Source organism: Lonchura striata, chromosome 3 (assembly GCF_050655825.1).
Source record: "Lonchura striata isolate lonStrDom1 chromosome 3, ASM5065582v1, whole genome shotgun sequence".
In the NCBI taxonomy this organism is placed as follows: Eukaryota; Metazoa; Chordata; class Aves; order Passeriformes; family Estrildidae; genus Lonchura; species Lonchura striata.
The window spans coordinates 87,872,512-87,893,215 of NC_140705.1; the positions used below are offsets into that span (position 1 = coordinate 87,872,512).

Genomic DNA, 20,704 nt, shown 5'->3' on the forward strand with positions numbered 1-20,704 from the left:
GAAACATGTCGTGCTAACACACTCAACTGTTTTAAATGTATTTACAGATTGTTGGAATGTGACAACAAAGGGATTATTAATTGGAGTTTTTGTCCTGTACTATCATATGCTACCAGATTTTTCTCTGGTTTGTCTTGGCTTCAGGGAGGAAATCAATCACTTTTTCCTTCACAAAGCAGAAAGGATCAGAGGAAAGGCAGATGAGCCACTCTTTTTCAATACCTTGTAACACACAGAGGACAACACAACAACCATTCACTGGGATTTCTCATGGAAAACCATGCAGAATCAAAGCACACCCCCATAGCGCGCTGAAATGTTTAAAAGAATTCCTAAGGGATGACCAATGTGAAGTTTTTCACTTTTACAGATTCTTGATACAGCTGCACAATACAACTTTTGATATTTAATGGTATTATTCTACTGTATAATGATATTATTATTATCAGATGAATGAGAGCTGGCTGGGATGCTGCACTCAAAATCAAACTACCTATTTTTCCCTGTCAAACCAGGGCTCCCAGCAGGGATATGTGTCTGCTGGCTCTGGTTTTATTCAACATTGGCATTAATGATTTAAACAATAGAATACAGAATACACTTTCCGGAACAGCCACTGGCAAACTTTAGGAGAAAAAATCCAGAGAACAACCTTCAAAAAATACTATGGCAATGGAGAATGATCCTGGTAATGTGCAAAAGTAATGGAATTCAATAACTCACTCACAGGCAAAGGATTAGAGTCGGAATCAAATGCAGAAAGAGGAGTTATTTGCTATAAAACAAAAATGACCTGAATATTGTGGTATTGTGACTTATTCTGATGCAATTTATCCCTTTAATTGGTAGTTTCACATACTCTCTGTACAAAACTTACATATTTTTCATTTATAGGTAAGTTACCTACACAAACTATTTGCCTTCTACAGCTTGCTTAACTTTTAGCATATAAGATTTTTTAAGAAGATATATTAATGTCTTTTCTTCAGTTTATTACTATCAGCATTTCCTGGCTTATAAGTACAAATGGAAATAATAGAAAAATCACTGCTGGGAAAGGAAGTCAGGTCATATAAAAAATGCACCTCCAACAAAGACATTTTTAAAAGAAAAGCAGTAGGCACAGTATCTTTTTTTTCTGTATTTATTATTATAAATCTGTGAAAATTAGGACATGGGTAATTGCCTCATTCCTAAATGCTCATCACCATGTTCCTAAAAATATTATAAACAATTAAAATACATTTTAGAACATATTAGCCAAACCATGTGACTAAGATGTGACCTTGGGTTTATTAGTTCAGCCAACCAGTAGCTGTAAAAGCAACTAAATGGGCTAAAAATAATTATGCTTTGCAGATGCACAGAACTGGACTCCTTTCCACACTGAATTCATTCAAATTTGTTAAAATCAGAAGAGAAAATCCACAATAAATCCTGCTGACCTACAGAGATCAGCTGAAGTCTCCTATTTCTACATGCATATCTCCAAAAGGCCGATTTGAGCCCTTAATCGTTAATCTTAATGACCATGGGATTATCTCTGGGCTTTTTCATCATCTTCAGCAGCATTTCTACAGCCACACATTTCAGATGCCTCTCCCTTTAGAGCACTCAAAACAGGGTACAGGGGTTTCCTGGGTATTTGTCAGTTCTTATTTTAGCAGCAACACAAAATTAATGTGCAACCACAAGAACTCAAAGCACAAATGTCATAAAAGCTCAGGCTTTCCATTTTCTCATTTCCAAAACTGATTAGGATATTGAGACTGATCCTGGATGAACAAAAACTTGAACATTTGCATAGCACTGGATCTTCACGACACCACAGGATCAGCCCAGCCAGCAGTGAAGAGCTGCTTTAACAACTTCACCTCCCTCTACGACAAGCTTAGTGACCTGCTTAGTGCCAAAATGATTCATTCCTGTAGCTTAAAACAGAAAGTTGGGGAGCTTTTTGTTTTGGCTTGGCTTTTTGTTGTTGGCTTAAATTGCAGGAAGCAGTTTACTGAGATTGTGAATTTTTGCTGGGAAAACTTGGGTCGCCGACGTGCTCTGGAGCTGTATTTTTACCAATTGGAAAAACTCCACTGTCCAGTTTCAAGATGCTCTGCTAGTGCAAATGACCAGCAGTTCAAATCAGAATGTCAGCCTTGGGAAAACCTGGTGCACAGAAAAAAATTATTTTAGTAATTTTAAACTTTTCCAAAAGATTATGGCAAAGGGTTCAACAGAAATCCCAAACTCCAAGTTCCCTTAACATTTTTCAGTAGAACTTAAAAGTATGTAGTGGTAACAAGAAGTTTAACCCAATGCTTTTAAGGTTCAGTAAAAGCAAAGTAGTGAGATATCAGTACTACTCTTTACCAATAATTTTAAATTTAATTAAACACATACTCTCAATAACTCACTGTTGGTAGTACATTCCTTTTTCTGTTTTTTTGGTAATGAATGTCCTATTGGCTCATTATTCTTCAACCATGGGAGGTCAGTTGTCCTAGACACTCTCAATTAGTACATGTTAGCCATGACTAGGATGAGTGACTTGGACAAAAAAATTGTTTCCTATGCTTCCCAGAGTGCAATCCTGCTCTCAGCACCTTCCAGTGCAAACAGGACTTCACCTCTGTGCTACAGTAATTGAGATCCTTCTAACCACATTATATCATTAAATGATTATAAACACACACTCTTTATAAGCTACCCACTAAAATGACTCTGTGCTGAAAAGTAAACGTTGAAAGCTGAGGGATTCTTCCAGCAAGCAGACTCTGTGCTGGTGTTTAGCAGAGCTCCCTAATCTTCAGTCACTGATTTATTTCTACCTTTCAGATTGTGTTAGAACTGTCAGGTTTGTGTATGGAACAGCCAAGCACAGACCTGACAGATCCCTCCGCACACCAGTGTTATGAAAGGACCATGATTAGGTCCTTGAACAGGAGATTCCTGATTTAAAAAAAAACAACTAAACCTACCTTCACTTCCAATATTGATAACCAGGTCTCATTTTCTCAAAGACTCCAACCTCAACACTCAACGGTCTCCTTAATCCACTAAACAGCACTTTAAGTATTATTTAGTCAATATAGTTCATCATCTTAAGTATTGATATCTTAATTTGTCCCTCTCAAAGAGGAAATAATATAGCAGGATGCTGGCTGTATATTTCCACTTTATGTTGTTTGTAGAACTGCATTTTTTCAGGCTGGTCCAAGTCATGGCACACTAATGGCATTTTTTACTAAGCATGAAGTCCAATGTGCAACTATTTTTCATATAGAAAGATAAAATTCTAAACATGAATGGCCAGAACCTTCTAAGATTATCTTTAAACTCATTTACAGTTCTTGAAAACTAACTTATTAAAGATTTTAATGAAGCACTTGTACCCGTAAGTTAAACTGTTGAATTTCTATGACCATATTATGATGGTCAGAGAAATGATTATATTTATGGTCATAGAAATGATTATATTTTTATTAATGCAAACCAATTCTGTTTATTACAATACATTAGATCCAATGACACTGAAATACACTGGATGATCCTGGAAATACAGGATGCAAATGAAATAATTTTGAAGACAAAAAGATCTCCTTTTCCAGTTTAAGACACAGCTTTAAAAAGCAGCTTTTTAAAACCATCAGATTCTGGTGGCTACTATAAACATTTTTAAGGCCATCTATGCTCTGAGCTGCTCCTTTTATGAGGTGGGGATACTGAGCTGCTTCAGTGGCAAACAGCCCAGCAAAATAGGGCAAATCTGCCTAGAAGTCGATAGGAAGCAGAGCGGTAAAAGATACCCTTAAGCAATTTTACATTTAAGAGCAACCTACTTATGACAAGATACATTAATTTCAATAGCAATAAACCAGACAGGAGCATCTATCCCAATAATGCATTAGTTTAAAACTCTTGATTACAGAGGGAACTTCAGTGATTTTCAAATACTACCAGTGTAATGAATCACAGATTGAGACTTCATATAATCAGGGATTATGTGTCTTTAATTTTTCATTGACCAAAATCTATCAGAAATGGGAATATGATAGCTTAATGGCCTCATGCTTAAATCTATACAGACTGCAAACCAGTTGTGTCCTCCCTTGCCATCTGTTCCTTGATGGTACTTAATGATTAAGTCTGGTATCATAACGCACCCTAATTTGAAATATACCATTGTTTGAACGTATTTGGTGAGTTCAGTGAAATGCTACCCTGTGGTTTAGCTTACAGCAACACAGCATTCACTTGTACAAATAAACTGTATCAGGCATGCAGCATTTATTTTCTGCAAAGTCCTTTTAATGGGAATGCTGAGGTTCCCTCTTGCTATCTGTCAAATATTTCAGTAATTACTGATAACAGAATTTTAGGATAGACTTCAACTAATAAAGCAGCATCTTCATTATTTTCCACTGGCACAAAAATAATAAGCGTGCTCACAACGTGTTTTACAAAGAGACTTAATACAGCAGTGCCCTTTTACTGACAAAACAATAAAAAAGTTAAAAAAAAAAAACACCTGGGGCTTTCACTGTAGGATAATTGATAATCTTCAAATTGCTTAACATTTTACGATCTAACTTTTAGTTGTAAAACACTATATTTCTATCCTTGAGACGATACTGCTTGAGCAGCAACCAATGAAGTGTTGAAATGGTAATTTGCCCAAACACCTGAAGATACCTCAAACACTGAGATACACTTTGCCACAAAATCAGTATTAATACCTCAATTTAAGGACACTCTACTAACTGCAAGGACTGACTGTGTGTGCCAGAAGTTCAACAGCTGTATCCAACGTTTTCTGCCTCATGATCATGCGAGCTTTAGGAAGTAGGCCTAACATCAAAAATCTTTTGGCCTTTGCACAAAACCCCACTTCCTAGGATTATGTCCAACATCATAAACTGTTAGGAGGCTGAAGCCCTATGCCTACTTAAAAATAAAAAACAACCAAACCACGACCAACTGGCCTAACCCAAACAGAGTGGCTGGTGGGATCACAGGGAGCACTGCCAAGAACATATCTGTGCATACTGAGCATATGCAGACAGCTTCCCTCTGTCAGCCTCAGCTCAGCATCTGAGCAGCTCAACTGCTCCCAGGGCAGCTGCCCAGTACCTCAGCAGCCTGGCTGGTACTCCCAGCACAGGAGCTGCTCGGTTCCTCAGGGCTGCAGGGTGCTGGAAGAGCTGTAGCTGTGTCCTGCCCAGTAATCCTGTGTCTCCCTGCTCCAGGGATGGGGACCTCCTGCACCTCACAACTGCTGCGTGATGCCCCTGCAGTGGCAGCATCAGTGTGAAGAGACATCCCCTCACACCCTACACTCACAGATTTACATGGGAATGTGCCAACAGCCAGGCTAAACTACAGCACATCCAATAGGTCTGCTGACTGAGCTTTACTTTCTTCCTCCCACATCCAGAACAGCCCGGATTTATTTTTGTTCTATTTTCCATAATTGCAGTAAAGAAGATGTATGCAGGTGAGTAAAATGTGTGAGAAAACAAGAAAGGAAGTAGAACAGTTCACCTGTTTGACTAAACACATCTGTGACTAAGCAAAGTCTTGTGGAAAAGACCAAAACCTTGGATCCTAAGTTCCAAGTTTATAAAGCAACCAGTCTTTATCATCAAATATTACGAAATAACTAAATAGCCTTTATCATCAAATAAACTAAACTAACTAAACTAAACTAAGCAAATAGTCTTTATCATTGAACAGTATGAAATAACTTTACTACTATTGTTTTGCCTTGACCTTGACTATTCTTTTCCTAACACACTAAAAGGTAATAAGTAAAAAAAAATAAAGCTTTCTGCCAAAAACTGAACCTAGTGAGTCACTGTTGACTGAACCAAGTAACCTGGGTGAGCTCGCCACAACAAATCCATGAATGTGGAGCAGCCTCTGCTTCACAGCTGGCAAAAGATAATCTGGCTGCCACCAAATTAACTAGTGTCAAGGAAAATCTACAGGATTCAGAGCAGCAGAAAACACGTAACACACAAAAGAAACACACCTAGGTATTAAAAATTTGACAATTCTTAGAAGAAACATCATCAAAATTTTTTTATTGAGGAAAAACATATGAGAACCAGAAAGTCTGATGAATACACTCTATCCCACAAATCTAAGTATCTTTCAAGACATATCTTGTTGGTTTGCTTGGTTGGTTTTGAAGGGTTTTTTTAACTACAGAAGGTTTAGCAGGAAATATAATTTGAAAAGGGAGAACTAAACTGCTATAGTACTTGCACCACACAATTTTCCAAACTAAACTAAACCCAAACCACTTGCACCACACAATTTTCCAAATTAAATTAAACCCAAAAGGTGCCCAAGGATTCAAGAGCATACAGGCCAAAGGTCAGGAAGGCAACAACATGGACATGCCACAGAAGCAAAATACTGAGGATCATGAAGTCTGAAGTTTTGACTTCTACTTCAAGCACTGTGTGTTATTTTCCCTCTCAGAGACAAATTTCCCAAAATTAAATGAGTCCAAATGTTCAAGACCTGTTCAGTTCAGTATCAATTAACAGAGCAGTTGAGAACTACTTGACTTTGTGATTAACACCTCAAAGCAAGTGACCACGGGAATGCTGCAAACGTAATCCTGTGACAAGGGTAACACCAGCTTCACACACAAGCACTGCCAGATCTGCACCACAAGATGCAGCCTGACTTGGCACCAAACATCCCAGGGCATTGCAGTCATGAAATGTTTTAGTACACCTTGGAAGGATCATTCTGCACACATGAAGGTCTGGAAGAAACATCAAGTTGTAAAAGAAGCAGAATAGGGCCAGAAAGTTGTCATTGCTGCCAGGAAGCAGCAAGCAGTACAGAACAGAAGACAATGAACACTTATTGTCCTGAGCAAACGACATTTGTGAAGCTAACAATTTTCAAGAAATTTAAAATATTAATACATGCAAAAAATACTATGTAGGATTTAAAAGCAATACACATTTATGCAGTCTTCTTTATTTAGCTGAAAAAAAAAAAACTTTTAAGAGGAGTTTGTAAGGGCAAGTGTTTTTTTCTTCTACCCTAACTAACAGCACCACAGTGGTATGTACTTTGCTTTATTTTATAATCACAGACCTACCAAAAATTGTTTCTCCTTTGAAAGACTTGGAAAAATGTTCACTCATTTTACTCTTGACTTTAAACTTGGCTGAAGCTACAAATTGTCAAAAAAATTAGTTCTCACTTCAGAGTCACAAATTGTCTGACCAAAGGTAAACACCTCAGTACTCAGCATTAACAGCTAAAGGAAATACTGATGACACCAAAGCTATACAAATATTGCAGTTTTAGTGTCTGGAAAGGTCTTCAGTTGTAAAAGTAGCACCACATAGATTTCCAAAATACCTTTGGTTGGAACACCATGACTGTAGAAAACTTCCTTTCTTATGAAGGGAAATAAATCCTCTAAGTAAATTATTAATAATAAAATACATATTTTCATCGTTCTCTATACCCATTGTTAGACTAGTGACAATGTGACATTTGCCTGCATTCTCTCATACATCTCCCAGTATCTGTATTCTGGTTTTGCCCAGCACACACAATACTCCAAATATACAGCAGTGTATTCCCAAGCTACCAGGAAATTCCAGCAGACACTTTTTGTTCAGTGGGTTATTTAAGAAAAACAAAGATACTACACAGACAAAAATGAGAGCAAATATTTCCCTGAAGCTTAAACCAAGATAAAATTCTGTAATAAACCTAAATTGACTGTCTTCTGTTACTATAGGAAACAAAGCAATTATTGGAGTGTCTCTAAATGTGCAACACAAAGGTTCACTGTTGGGTTGTATTTTTAAATTAGTTTTTCCCCAATGCTTTGCTCCTATTTCCATATTTGCTAAAATGGTTCTGCCCTCTCCTACCTCCTCCCATCCTCCTGTCAGTCTTCTCCTTCCTCAACCCCTTACACTGTAATCCTGCTCAGTCATTCCTGTGACTCCACCCTGGGCCTGTCTGTCACTTGGCAGCATCACCCTTCTATCCAGAAAGTTCTGGACGTTGAGTGATAGGCTGGTTGCCAGGGTCCCCATCTACTTCCCCCCCTCCCCACTGATGGTCCCACATGTCTGTTTCCCTTACCTACACACCCCCTTGTACTCCCATTGGCCCATTCTGGGGCATTCCCCCAGTTACCACCCCTTCCTATAAGGCTGTGTAAGAGCCTCTTTGGTGCTCTTGTAGGCCGTTGTCCCTTCAACATAGGTGGCTCCTCGGAGCTCCCCAATAGTTGGATTTATAACCCTTGCAAGAGATGACTCCATGCTTTTGTTTTCACCACCCAAAGTCTTCCTGGGGTTCTGGGGTTCTGAACCCAAAGCCACTGTCCCGACCTACAGAAGACTGGGAAGGTGGCCAGTGCTGTCCAAGGTGTCCACCTCAGCCGGGCAAGCCTTTCTCAATGGGACAGACACTGTGGCAGTTCACTCAATGGCCAGGATTATGATAGACACCATTTATGAGTTCATCCCTTGCAATTTCCCATCCCAAAATACAACATCAGACAATTTTTGCTTGGGTCAAGCAGCAGCCTTGCTTCAACTCAATGCCCTGGCATCAATTAATCCCATTAAACAAAAGGGAGGCATTTTGCAAACAGTGCTCAACAACAACAGCCTCTGGAGCATCTTCAGGATAAAGACTGGACTCTAAAACAAAAGCACACAAACACAGACACAGTTATTCCCAAATATTTTTCCGCCACTGAAGTCATGTGCTCTAACAAAGCAGCATTTTGGAAAAAAGTCTTGATCCCTAAATAATTACTACGTAGGGAAAAGTGGTGCATTATGAAAGACAAGGAAGGTAACAAATTGCTATTCAGCTTAGAGAAAAAAGAGGAGGAAATAAAAATAAGAACATATGAATGAACACAGAACTCAGAAGTCCCTTCTTAACAGAAGCAAGAAATGAGGAGAATCTAGAATTAAATCTCAAATTTGGCGTAAGATAAGATGAGCTTGATTTAGCACCCGAATTCAGTTAAAAAGATTAGTTTTCAAAATAAAGATCAGAGCACAGCAACACTTTGTAAAGATTTGTGGTAGAGAGATCCCCAGAGCAGCCATGAAACCTGAAGCAGTACAGTCTTGCCACTGAAGGGTACAAGCTGATCAGCCAGGTGTCTGTAGCTAACTTAAAACTCTGGATTTTACTGTTGCTGTTATTCTCATGGAGTGCTTTGAAACAGCATGTAGAATGTGAAATACAAAACTCTCTGAAAAAGAAATTGCAAAGCCATAGTGAATGTGTGTTCTTTACTTGACAGAGTGCTTTCAATGCTGAGACAAGTTACTTTCATATTACACCTAAGATGGCTATTTATGGAACAGATTGACAGGCTTAACAGAATTCTCTGTATGTATTAAAAAATAAGTTTTTAATTCATTTTTTATTCCCTGGTCCAAGGTATGAGCCTAGAGTAAGGATGGGGTTCAGTAGCAGGCTGCCAAAAAAAAAAAAAGATGACAGAGTCAAAGAAAGATAACCAAGATAGCACATGAAGGAGAGAAGAAAGAAGTGGATGTGTACGTGTAAAGGAAAATTATATGATTTAATTCCTAATCTTCAGCATTTCACACAGAACAATAGCAAACTACAGACTAGCTTCCTGCTCAGAAATAAATCAGGGTAGCCAGGATGAAAGAAAGTGGACATCAGCTGTGGAAAAGAGTACAAAAGTATAACAAAAACTAGTAAAACAGAGACAAGCCAAGATCAAGCACTTCAAGCATTCCATGTTCAACCCATGCATTTTTCCCCTCAATCTATCAAAAACCTAAGCACCTCACAAGTGCAGGTATCAGCCTGTGCCCACCTCACCTGCCTAATTCAGAGCTCACTGCAGGCTGATGGTCCCATCTAAAATTATTCATCATTACACAAAGAACTACATTTTCCTCTTCTCTAATCAAAAAGGTTTCATTTCAACAGTCCTGGTGCACATTATGCTGGACCACTTATTAAAGAATTTGCTTCTGTACAAAAAAAAGTGACTGTTACAAATTCAGCTTTCCTGAAGAAAAATCTCAGTCCTGCTGCTGTGGAATGACTCTTGGGAGCAACAACTCTCACAAAGTCCAAGTGACACCTTGCACCTGTGGAAAACCTGACAGAGCACATCTGGGAAATGTGAATCTACACCATGAAGTGATAAAGGTATGGACTTAATAGTATCTGACCTTTTCCTAAAACACATGTTCCTACTTCTGCTGCCAAAGTCACCGATTTAGTTTTCCTCAAAACTCTTTTCCATTTCCCCACCCAGCCAGGGCCTGGCTGAAGCTGCCTCTCCCTCCTTGGTCTTTCCAAGAAGGAGTTAATTGGATTGAGTGGCTGTTGCTGCACTCTCTCACAGAGCCCGGCAGCTGGCTCTAGCACTGGAGACCTGAGTCCAGTTTTCAGGGGAAGATACAGGCAAGCCAGAAATATGGGCTGGCAAGCTGAACTGCTCAGAAAAAAGCACACAACTGAAGGCTGAGAGCTCAGAACAGGAGCCAAGGAAGCTGTCCACATTCTAGGCACACACCACCAGTGTGGTGGGAGGAAACAGGCAGCCAGTCCACCTGGAAAATCTGGTGGTGTGAAAAGCCTGCAAGTGGATTCAGCCAGTGAAAAACAGTGGGAGAGTGGTAAAAGGGGAAAAATCCAGGAGAAGAATAAAAGACTTCATCCTTGAAGTAGTTTTCAGCATGTCTGGATGCAAAGAATGATATGGAAAGTATCACTTAATTTATGTAATTAAGACCAAAGTTATAAAAGGCACACTGAGATGAAAGCAGCCAGGTTTTCCAGACAGTGGATTAAGTTAACTCAGTTCCAGAGTTTGGTTCTGTACATTACCAACTCTGCACACAGTCTGGGTCCAATATTTCCTTTAAACCAGACTTATTACCACAAATACAAAGCACAGTAAAATAAAACAATTAAAGCTAAAATACCGTTTCAAGTCTTTGTTGCTTGACCAAATATTAATGGTGGTGGTAAATGTAATGAAAGCCCTAATCTTGTAACTACTTGCAGCTGTCTCTTTTTATTCAAAGGAACCAGCAAGACTCTTGTCAGTTTGGGAACCACAACTCATACTAAAAGACTTTCATCGTTTCTTACCCAATCCTATTGGAATTCAGTTAACAAGTCTCAGAGAACAAGGCCTATCAAAAATGGAAAAAAGTATCACACAGAGAATGGGTGTTTCTGTAAAAATACTGCAGTTTTTTTTTATCAGAGGAGTTTATAAATGGTACAGTGCTAAGACTATTTAAAAAAACTGAGGCAATGTTAATCAAGCTCTGGAAAAATATCTCCAGCACAACTGAGTATTATTTTACTGCAATTGTAATTGGATGTGCAACAGGTGACTAATCCATTGAATGATACTAGTTCACTGATTTCAGTACCATACACAACAGATTCTGCTCAATCCTATGAGCACTTTATAAATATAATGCTATAAGCAATCTGATACAGAGGTGCAGTGAAGGTATGAAGCATTCCTGGCATGTTCCTCCACCTCCCTGCCATGGCAGAACACCATGCAGTGATCTCTTGTGCTCTGATTTATTTCCAAGAAGCATGACCCCTTTTTTGTATCAAACAGCACAAAGATAAAGGCTCAGATTTAGAAAGACAGATGGGTTTCTATCCACAAGTATCAGATACTGACTGATCCCAGCAGAAGGTAAGTAACCAGATACTTCTGAAGAATAGGACCTAAATTTAAACAGGAAATTAGAGACATTCTCTCAAGTTAGGAGCTAATATTATAAATACTGGGACTCTCCTTAATTAAAAATAAAATTTAAAAAATAATATCAATTGCCCTGTAGCATTTCCAGCAAGGAAGAGCCCTTCAGATGTAACTGGTCACTGAACAGAATCTGGGCAATTTTTCACATGTCCCAAAACATCCAGAGGTAAAAAGCATACAAGGAATGTAATGAATTCTCTCATGGATGAGGTACTTATAAACTCACTGCTGATAAATCCCAGCACCATCAGCATCCTGCAACTATTCCAATGCTGACACCTCTCTTCCCTGTCTGAATTATTACAATTGTTGAAAATAAAGTTCATCCAGACAAGAACAAGGATAAACGAACGCTGGACTCTCACTTGCAGATGATGGAGGGCAGGATTAACTCTTTTCTAATTGAACAAAAAACTTTCTCTAATTAACAAAGCCACTTTTTTTTTTTTTTTTGACTGTGTAACTGTTTACAAACCATGCCTAATTCAATATCAACACTCACTTTAATGGTCACAGAATCTGTTTTTTCAACATTTGGCAAGAAAAAAGTAAGTATTAAAGTATATGTGCAGCAGGACCCAGCACCTTTAACAACCCCCACTACCATAGCTCCTAACCACAGACCTCTAGTTCTCAAGTGAAGTCACTGAGCTTTAAAAAAACCTCCAAACCAAACAATCAAAAAAATTTCCCCAAGCCCAACATTCTGAAGAAAAACAGCCTTATTTTGAAGTCACATGATACAAATTTTTCTGCCACATTTCCTCAATATATGGTAGTAAAGAATAAAAGGAAAATAGAAGAGAAATGAAAATGGAAAACAGTGTTAATAATCTGTATTGATGATTAGTTAGAGCTGCATCTTGGAAGTGGTTTTGCAAATGAAGACACTTGCTTAATAGGTGGATATTCAAAAGGAACAGGACTAAAAGTTAACACAGGTTTCCACAGTGACTTCACCACAGACAGGACCACACTGCAAAACATGAAACAATTTTTCCCCTATTCAATCCTGGCACAAAACCCAAAACAAACTGAACTTTCCCAAAATATGAACAGAGTTCTAAGAGGCAATTCTAAGCAGTAACCAGCCATGATACATCTCGGCTCCCAAAAAGACCTCCCAGTGTAGTGACATATTTCTAAAATTAACTTTATTTGTACATCAGTGTCTTTTCACACACCTTCAGTTTGAGGGAGTTTTTACGGTTCTGAATACCAAACTAATATTTTTTAAAATTTACATCTCCACTGTGTATTTTTTACACATACATACCCAATGCTTCCTAAGTACAGTAATCATGGCATGGGGTCAAGGATACACAAAGTCACAGCCAAATTCAACAGACAGTGCCTTAGGCATGGGAATGTTCCTTCTCCACAGCTTTCCATTTTATATACATGCAACAATTTATACTGAGTATTAAAAAACTGACTGAAAAAAGTTTAGGACTATATTCTTCAAAATCACCTTGTTCCAGTGATAAATTTGCCTTCCAGCTGTCAAACTTTTTTATCCCATAGAAGCTCTACATGTCAAATGCATGGCCACAGCTGACAATCTACTTACTTTATGTAATCCAAGAGAAAAAGAAAGAAGTCATAAAATAAAAATACTATTATTCAGTGAAATGCATCACTTAAAATTCTTGGTAAACTGTGCCAGAATCCACTCAGAATTTACTTTTTTTTTTCCAAAAAGTTCCATTCCACTGAGTTTTCCATGTTTTTCAACAATATTAGAAGTGAATACTTGGGAGTCTTAGTTGTGCAGAAGTAGGTGACAAATACTGGTTTCAAAAGGCTGTGAACTCACACTTAAATGTAATAAAATGTTGCTCTTTTGACACAGATTAGTTACACAAGCTGAACACCAAGGGTAGTAACTTTTAAAGCACTAAATATGAATAAAAGGTATAAACAGAGCAAGAGGATGCCCATCCCTGAGCACTGTTCCTGAGGAACAGCTGCTAACACAAGCTACTAACACACTGATGGATGTACCCAGCCGGCCACAAGCCCAAAGCTTTTCATACCTATACAGAAAATGGATGTATTTCTCTGCAATGACTCAAAATATTTAAAAAAAAAAAAAAGGTATGCAGAAATTTTTGCACTAGTAACACTTTTATGATTATATCACTAGACACCTGACAAGTGTTACTCTCCGGCATGACAGTAGTGGGCAACATTCCAGTCAAAATTATGATTAACAGAAAGCCACTGTAAAGGATTTTTTCTGACAACCAGATTTTTCAACAGTTTATAACCCCATGTAAAAACATTTCTTCTGTTTGCTATAGCCAGAAAACTTTCTACAGTCACAATTAAAGCATTAGCTTTACTGCTCAAGTGCTAGCTACTCTAATTAGAAGTATGGAAAATGAAGAGGAAGGAGTTTAAGGGCAATCCTTTTGCTCAGTGAACAACCCTGTGTGAGCTGCATGCCATCCTTAAATTGCATGTCACGTGCACCAAGATATGGATTAGAACCTTATTAGCCAAGCAAATTTATTCAAAATTTTCTTTATGAGCATGACTTACAGCAGGATGAACCTTTATTACGCCTGTCAGTGGAAATCTGGGGAACTATTTACAGTCATCCTATTTTCTAGTAAGTTCTATAATGATGATTCAGCCTGTATAACACTATACATCCTGCAAATACACTGCTCGGACATTTATCTTTGCAGAGTCGAGACCTGCCAGGATCTCAAGACTCCTCTTAACTCACCACATGACTGTGTCACAACCAAATGAAAGTAATTTACGAAGGTCAATAAAAGGAGAGGGGGAAAAGGATTTTTCATAAGGCAGCACATAAATACAAGAGAAACAGACCAGCAAAAAATTATCCCAAGGCAGCGCTTGCCCACACTCACATTTGCAGCATGACTTCGTTCAGATACACTCCATCCACCAGCGCCACATATTCCTCCAGGTTGGTCCCATTTCCTCCAGCCAGCGGTCCAAATGTCTTCACCTGGAACAGAACCAGCAGCAGCACCATGACACCAAGTCCACCTTGCTCCCCTGCCACAAGGCTCTTCTCAAACAATGAGCAAATAAAACCAGGAATGCGTGAGGGGAAAATCAACACTTACCCAGGTGACAAGAGGGCTCGACATGAACTGCTCCAGAATGGGTGTGAAGATCTCGTTCTCCATTTTACAAAAAAATGGTTAACATCAATGCAGCTCCTCTGATGGAAAAAATAAAGATAAGTCCTTCACTGCAGCAATTCTCTGGAATGCTCCAAGTATTCAGCTGGAGTGAGCAAACCCCATTTTTACCAAGCGATGCAACACCAACAAAAGTCAGTGCACTGGCAAGCGGGATTTATCTTCTTCTTTCAAGGAAAAAAGCATTCGAAAGTCCATCTACGCGCATTTCAGCCTTTCCATTGATGCCTCTCCCTTCCTACACAGCGAAGAGGTGGAAGGAAGGAAGGAAAGAAAAGAGGGAGGCTGCCCAACTACTGGGATTCTGCATCAGACAAAAAAAAAAAAAAAAAAAAAAGAAAGGAAGGAAAAATCTGCTTCAACAGCAGCAGTGTCTCAGAAAGGAAGGAGAAATTCCAGCGAAACTCCGCAAGCTCATCCTGCCCCTTCCCCACAAAAAAAGCCGCAAGCCGGGCGAGGGGAGCAGCGAGGACAGCGACCCCCGCCCCTCTCGCAGCCAAGCCCCCCGGGCTGCGGCTGCACCAGAGCCCCGCTGCCCCTCCGCAATGGCACCGACAGGCAACCGGCCCCCGGAGGGATCGGAGGCTATTTTAGATCAGTTCCCTTTTCTATCCCTTCCCTTTTCCACTGAACTACGACGCCAGAGAGCGGCAGGACCGGCACACGCCGCCCGGCCCCGCAGCCTCGCCCTTCCCCCGCGCTAGCCGCTCCCCTCAGGCTCCGCTCTCCCCTCGCCAATGCCGGAGCGCCCCCGACCCCTCCCCAGCTGTTCTCCTGCCGCTCCACCTCCGCTTCCGCGGCACCAGCTCCGCTCCCCACCCCCGTCCTCCCAAACTGCGGGGCCACCTCGCCTCAGCCAGCGCGGCCGCGCCGCATCGCTCGCCTCGTCCTCCTTCCCTCCCTGCCTGCCTCCCGCTCTCTCCTCCCGGCCGGCGGCTCCAGCGTGCGGATCCCTCCGCCCGGAATCCCTCCGCCGCCGCTCGGGGATGGCGGCGCGATTGGAAAGGGGCGGGGCCGCTGCGAAACCGCTGCAGGACTCGCGCCCGGCGCGCGCGCGCGCTGCGGCTGCGGGCACCGCGCAGTCTTCGGTGTGAAGGGGGAGCGAGCCTCGTCCCTTCCCCGGTCTGGGACTAAAGGTGCCCCTGAGGGATGATAATGATCTTCCAGTTCCCCTTTTGGGGGAAACAGAGGTGCCCGTGAGGGGAAAACTCAACGCGAGAGGGATATTCTCCATTTCCCTTAGGAAAATAAAGGTGCCCGTGAGGCAAAAAGTGTAGGAGGGAAAGATGCTCTTTCATTCTCCTTTGCGGAATAAAGGTGCACGTGAGGGGATAACTCAGCCCAGAAGAATAAATGTACCCGTAAGGGGAAGAGCGCGGGAGAGGAGAGGCTCTTCCAATCACCTCTTGTGCAAAGAAGATGCCCGAGAGGGGACAAGGGCGGGAATGAGATGCTCTTCCTTTCCCCTTTGGGAAGGGTACCCGTGAGGGGAAAAGCGTGTGAGGGAGGCAGATACTCTTCCATTCCTCCCCTAGGAAATAAATGTGCCGGTGAGGGGAAAACTCAGCGCAGAAGGGATATTCTCTATTTCCCTTCCGAGAATAAGCGGGCCTGTTAAGGGGAAAGCACGAGTGTGGGAGAGAGGGAGATGCTCTCCCATTACCCTTTGGGGCAATAGCGCTCGTGAGAGAAGGAAAAAGCACGGGGAGGAGAGGCTATTCCAATCTCTTGGCGAATGAAGGTGCCCATGAGGGGAGAAGGGCAGAAGGACATGCTCTTCCTTTCCCCTTTGGGGAATAAAGGTAAGGGCAAAGCGTGTGAGGGAGGGAAATGCTCTTCCATTCCCCCCTTAGGCAATAAAGGTGCCGATGGCGCGGGGAAAAAAAATCTTGGCACGGGGAAGATATTCTCAATTTCCTTTAGGAGAATAAAGGTGCCCGTGAAGAAAAAAGCACGGGAGCGAGAGAGGGAGGGAGAGGCTCTTCGATTCCCCCTGGGGGAATAAAGGTGCCCGTAAGGGGAAAACAGCACAGGAAGGAGGAAGATTCTCTTGCATTCTCCTTATGTGGAATAAAGATGTCCGTGAAGGGAGCATCTCCTTCCAAGGGTGGAAGGAGATGCTCTTCCATTCCCCTCTCGGGGAATAAAGGTAGCCGTGAGGGAAAAGCTCAGTGTAGGACAGAGAAGACTTTCCAAACGTTTAGGCCGGTTTTCCTTTTTCTATGAGAGGAAAAGCATGGGAGGGAAATATGCTCTTTCATTATCCTTTGGGGGAAAAAGGTCCCCATGAGGGAACAACTTAGTGCAGGACTGAGATGTTCTTCCATTTTTCTTTTTGAGAATAAAGGTGCCCGTGAGGAGAAAAACTCATACCCTCAGGAAGTGGAATCCAGAAGCAAGGCAGGTTTTCTCCTCAGAAAGTGGAATCCAGACACACCCATGTTAAGGTAAAATCCAACTATCTGGAAAGATTTTGTGGGGAATCAGAGGATGACAAGCAGTGTGCTGGCCTGATCATTGTCCCTTCCCTGAGCCTTCTCCTGCTTCTTGTGCTTTCAGTATTCAATCCTGCATTAATACTCATGCATCTGCTTAATACATTATGTAGTTCATTGGCAAAGCATTTTACAAAATCTCAAACTAAATCCAGCTTTTCTTCTGCGTGGTATAAATTAAATTGCAGCAGCATTTTTTCAAATACCTTTAGTTTTGCACACCTAATAAAAAAAAAAAAATCCCACAAAACATTGCAATAGAAATGACTGAAATTAAGTGCTTTTGAAAAAAAATCAAATAACAGCTAAACAGGTAAGGTTTTTCTTGACCCAAATACCAGATATACATTTTTCCTAATGTCCAAGATTGGGAAAAAAATCCAGTTCCAATCGTGACTTGTTTCCCAGAATGCCTAAGTAACAGATCAGAAAAATAAATTATGGGCCTTGTAATATTAGTCTGACTTTTACATTCTAAGATTTTTTTTTTTAATTTAGACAATGTTGCATAGTTAAAGGACTTTGACTCTCATAGTTTTATTTTTTCAGCAAAAATCAGGTCTTTCCCTCCCAAACCAGATCTCTAGAGTGAACTCAGCCCTCCTGTGAAACAAAAGAAATAAGGAAGGGCAAAGGAAAAATCTGCAGTCTTGGTTTTGAATGAGAACCTGGTGATCCATGGGTGAAATAACTGCCAATAAATTCCCAGCCCTTAAAGGCAGCCACAAAAGCATTTTTGTACAAGCCTGACCAACCAACTGCTCCGCTCCCTGTGTCTGGCAGCAGTCCGTAAACATGCGATTGTGCCCACAGTGCCATGGAACTTCCCTGGCTCATCCCCTTGTTTCTTGTGGGCTCTAATTAGGCAGTAATGACTTTGGCATAAAGCAGTTTCTAGGAATTAGAGCCCAGCCAGTAGAAGTTGATAGCCCATGTAGTAGTAACAGCAGCTGGCTCACAGAAACCATTTTATACTGAGATTCCCTAGCATTAAAAATGGAATTAAATGGTTTTAGATGTTTTTTGCTTCCATCCACATCATTAAGTTGGCCTGTGTGCTCAGCATTGCTGTTGATCACTGTTCCTGTAGAAAGAGTGCTACATTTTAAATATTAAATGTATTGTCAGCTGTTTTACCTCAAATGATTTACAGTTCCCTATTTGAACTTGAGATTAGTACAAGATAAAATTTCAGAGAAGGTATCCAGACGCAGTCAGAGGAGTTTTGTTTTCGCTTTTGGTTTGGGTTGGGTTTTGTTTTCTTTTTTTCCCCCCAAGACTAAGAACACTGAAAACCTGTGAAGATACTGAAGTTTCTTCTAAGTAGTTCCCACTTTGTTCCACCAAGCATGAGGACATTTACCTCCTTTTCAGGTACACACAGACACCAACTACGATGAACCTCTGCCAAAGCAGATGTTTACAGTGGAGTCAGAGCCAGAAGAACCTGGACTGCAGCCACCTCAGTGAGGTGAGACAACTCGCCCTAGGACAGGAAGGTGTCAGCCTTTGATTGCTCAGCTCTTGTTTAACAGACAACCCTTAAAATGAATTAAAATGTTTTTCTTTCGAGTTATTTCTCTGATCCCAAGCTGAATATGGAAGGCTTTAATTTTCAGCATAGCTGTCAGGAATCCCAGGAGTATTGTTCTAGGAAATACTTAGAAGTCACAGCTCTGCAGGACTACATTACTGTAACCTGTAGCTTGTGATATATTTGGCTGCATTGTTTCAGCACTTTTTACCTAGGAAGGCTCCTAAAAGAAAGTTTGATGACTACATTTACAGTGGTCAATCCCAGACGCTGAAGAAGTTGACAACTGAAGTTAGCTGATCCAGAAACAGAGAAGAAACATTATTATAAAACTGAACTTTTAACAGTTCTAACTATTCTAAGAATGTACATTCAGGAATATTTTGGAACTAAAAAAAAATATCCTTTTTATAATTTGAAAAAATGCATAGAGGATAATCTTGTTCTTTCACAGCTCATTTTCTGGAACAGCACTGTCAGTATTTAATACAGAGTGTGACCTACTGCTTCTGAACAAACAGATTTAGAGACTACCTTGTCTGAAGAGCCATGTTGGTCTTGTACAGATAAAGCACCCCATCTCCTTTCTTTTGCATCTCCATGTACCACAAGGACTGTACACAGAAGACATGGAAAGTATAAATGATCTGTGCTTAGATCCCAGATCTGCAAATTACAGAGTTACTTCAACTTCTCTGTGAACTTTTTTTTTGCTTGTGGCATCATTTCCTGTACCTGCTATTGCAAAATAAAAATTTAAAAAGAATATCCAGAAAAAAACTGGTGCCTTGAATCTGCAGACAGCAGGAAAGTGTGATCATGTACTGTCCCACTTACCTTGTCAGGGTTTGTCAAAACATTTCTGGTCAGCTCTGCCTGCAGTGAGCCAAGGGAGGGGGCAGTTTGGGGAGTAGATGACAACCAACCTTCCCTTTTTAGCTGATGCAAGACGCAGTGGCTTTCTCTTCCTCTCACACATGAGAGTGAAGGAAAGAGATGACGTTGTGCTCGCTGCTAGCTCTGCCTCCCAGGCAACACTACTGGGTTAACAACCTTTGCCTCATGGGACTTCACACATGAAACACAGGGACTGTGTGTCAATGCTTGGGATCTATGAAACCACAGCCAATACTGGAATGTTCTGATTATGGGCTGGCTTGATAGGACAATGCCTAGTGAAAACTGCAAGTCAATGACAAGGACAGCCACCTTCCTTGTCCTGTTTGCTCCAAGAGAATCCCATTTCCCTGTCAAACCAGGACTATAGGAATAGATGGGGCAATAAAAAGTAAGGGCACTGTGGGGCTGAGTCTTTGTAAGTATGGCTATGAATTCCTAAAGGTGCCACAAATACAGCAGACTAAAACTTACTTTTTGTTCCACAGCAGTCAAAAGAAGGGGAAATCCCTCTGTAACATTAATAAAGAACTGAAAATTCTACAATTCTTGAAGCTTTCTTCCCTGCTACAGTGTCTGCTCTGACATGACCAAAATTCCCCATCAACTTAAAGGGAACTTCCTGAGAAAATTGTAAGTAACCTCAAAATGAGGGTATTTTGAGTGAAAAATTAGGAAGAAAACAGTAGGAGCTTGGGGAAAGTTGGTGTTGTCCATTTAAATTTTTTTACAGATCCAGACATTTTACAGTTTGTGTCCAGTTGTGGCAAATAGCAAGAAATTAGTACAGTGACAGCAGACA

The 20,704-nt window shown here is 40.7% G+C and overlaps 1 protein-coding gene across 18 annotated transcripts in view; it reads right to left on the minus strand.

Moving 5' to 3' along the window:
- Positions 1–19,978, minus strand: part of CCDC88A (coiled-coil and HOOK domain protein 88A) — a 69,975-nt gene extending 49,997 nt beyond the window's left edge. For 13 of the 18 annotated variants that reach the window (XM_021537700.4, XM_085575750.1, XM_085575753.1 and 10 more), the window contains exons 1-3: positions 15,823–15,937; positions 14,899–15,280; positions 14,677–14,777 (exon numbers count right to left, since the gene is read on the minus strand). In XM_021537700.4, the coding sequence (XP_021393375.1) occupies positions 14,677–14,777; positions 14,899–14,961 (164 nt within the window). In that variant the 5' untranslated portion in view covers positions 14,962–15,280; positions 15,823–15,937. Of the gene's footprint in view, positions 1–14,676; positions 14,778–14,898; positions 15,281–15,822; positions 15,938–19,842 lie in introns of those variants that run through there. The other 5 variants (XM_085575751.1, XM_031504295.3, XM_085575748.1 and 2 more) reach the window with 4 other exon arrangements.
- Between the last annotated feature and the right edge of the window lie 726 nt (positions 19,979–20,704).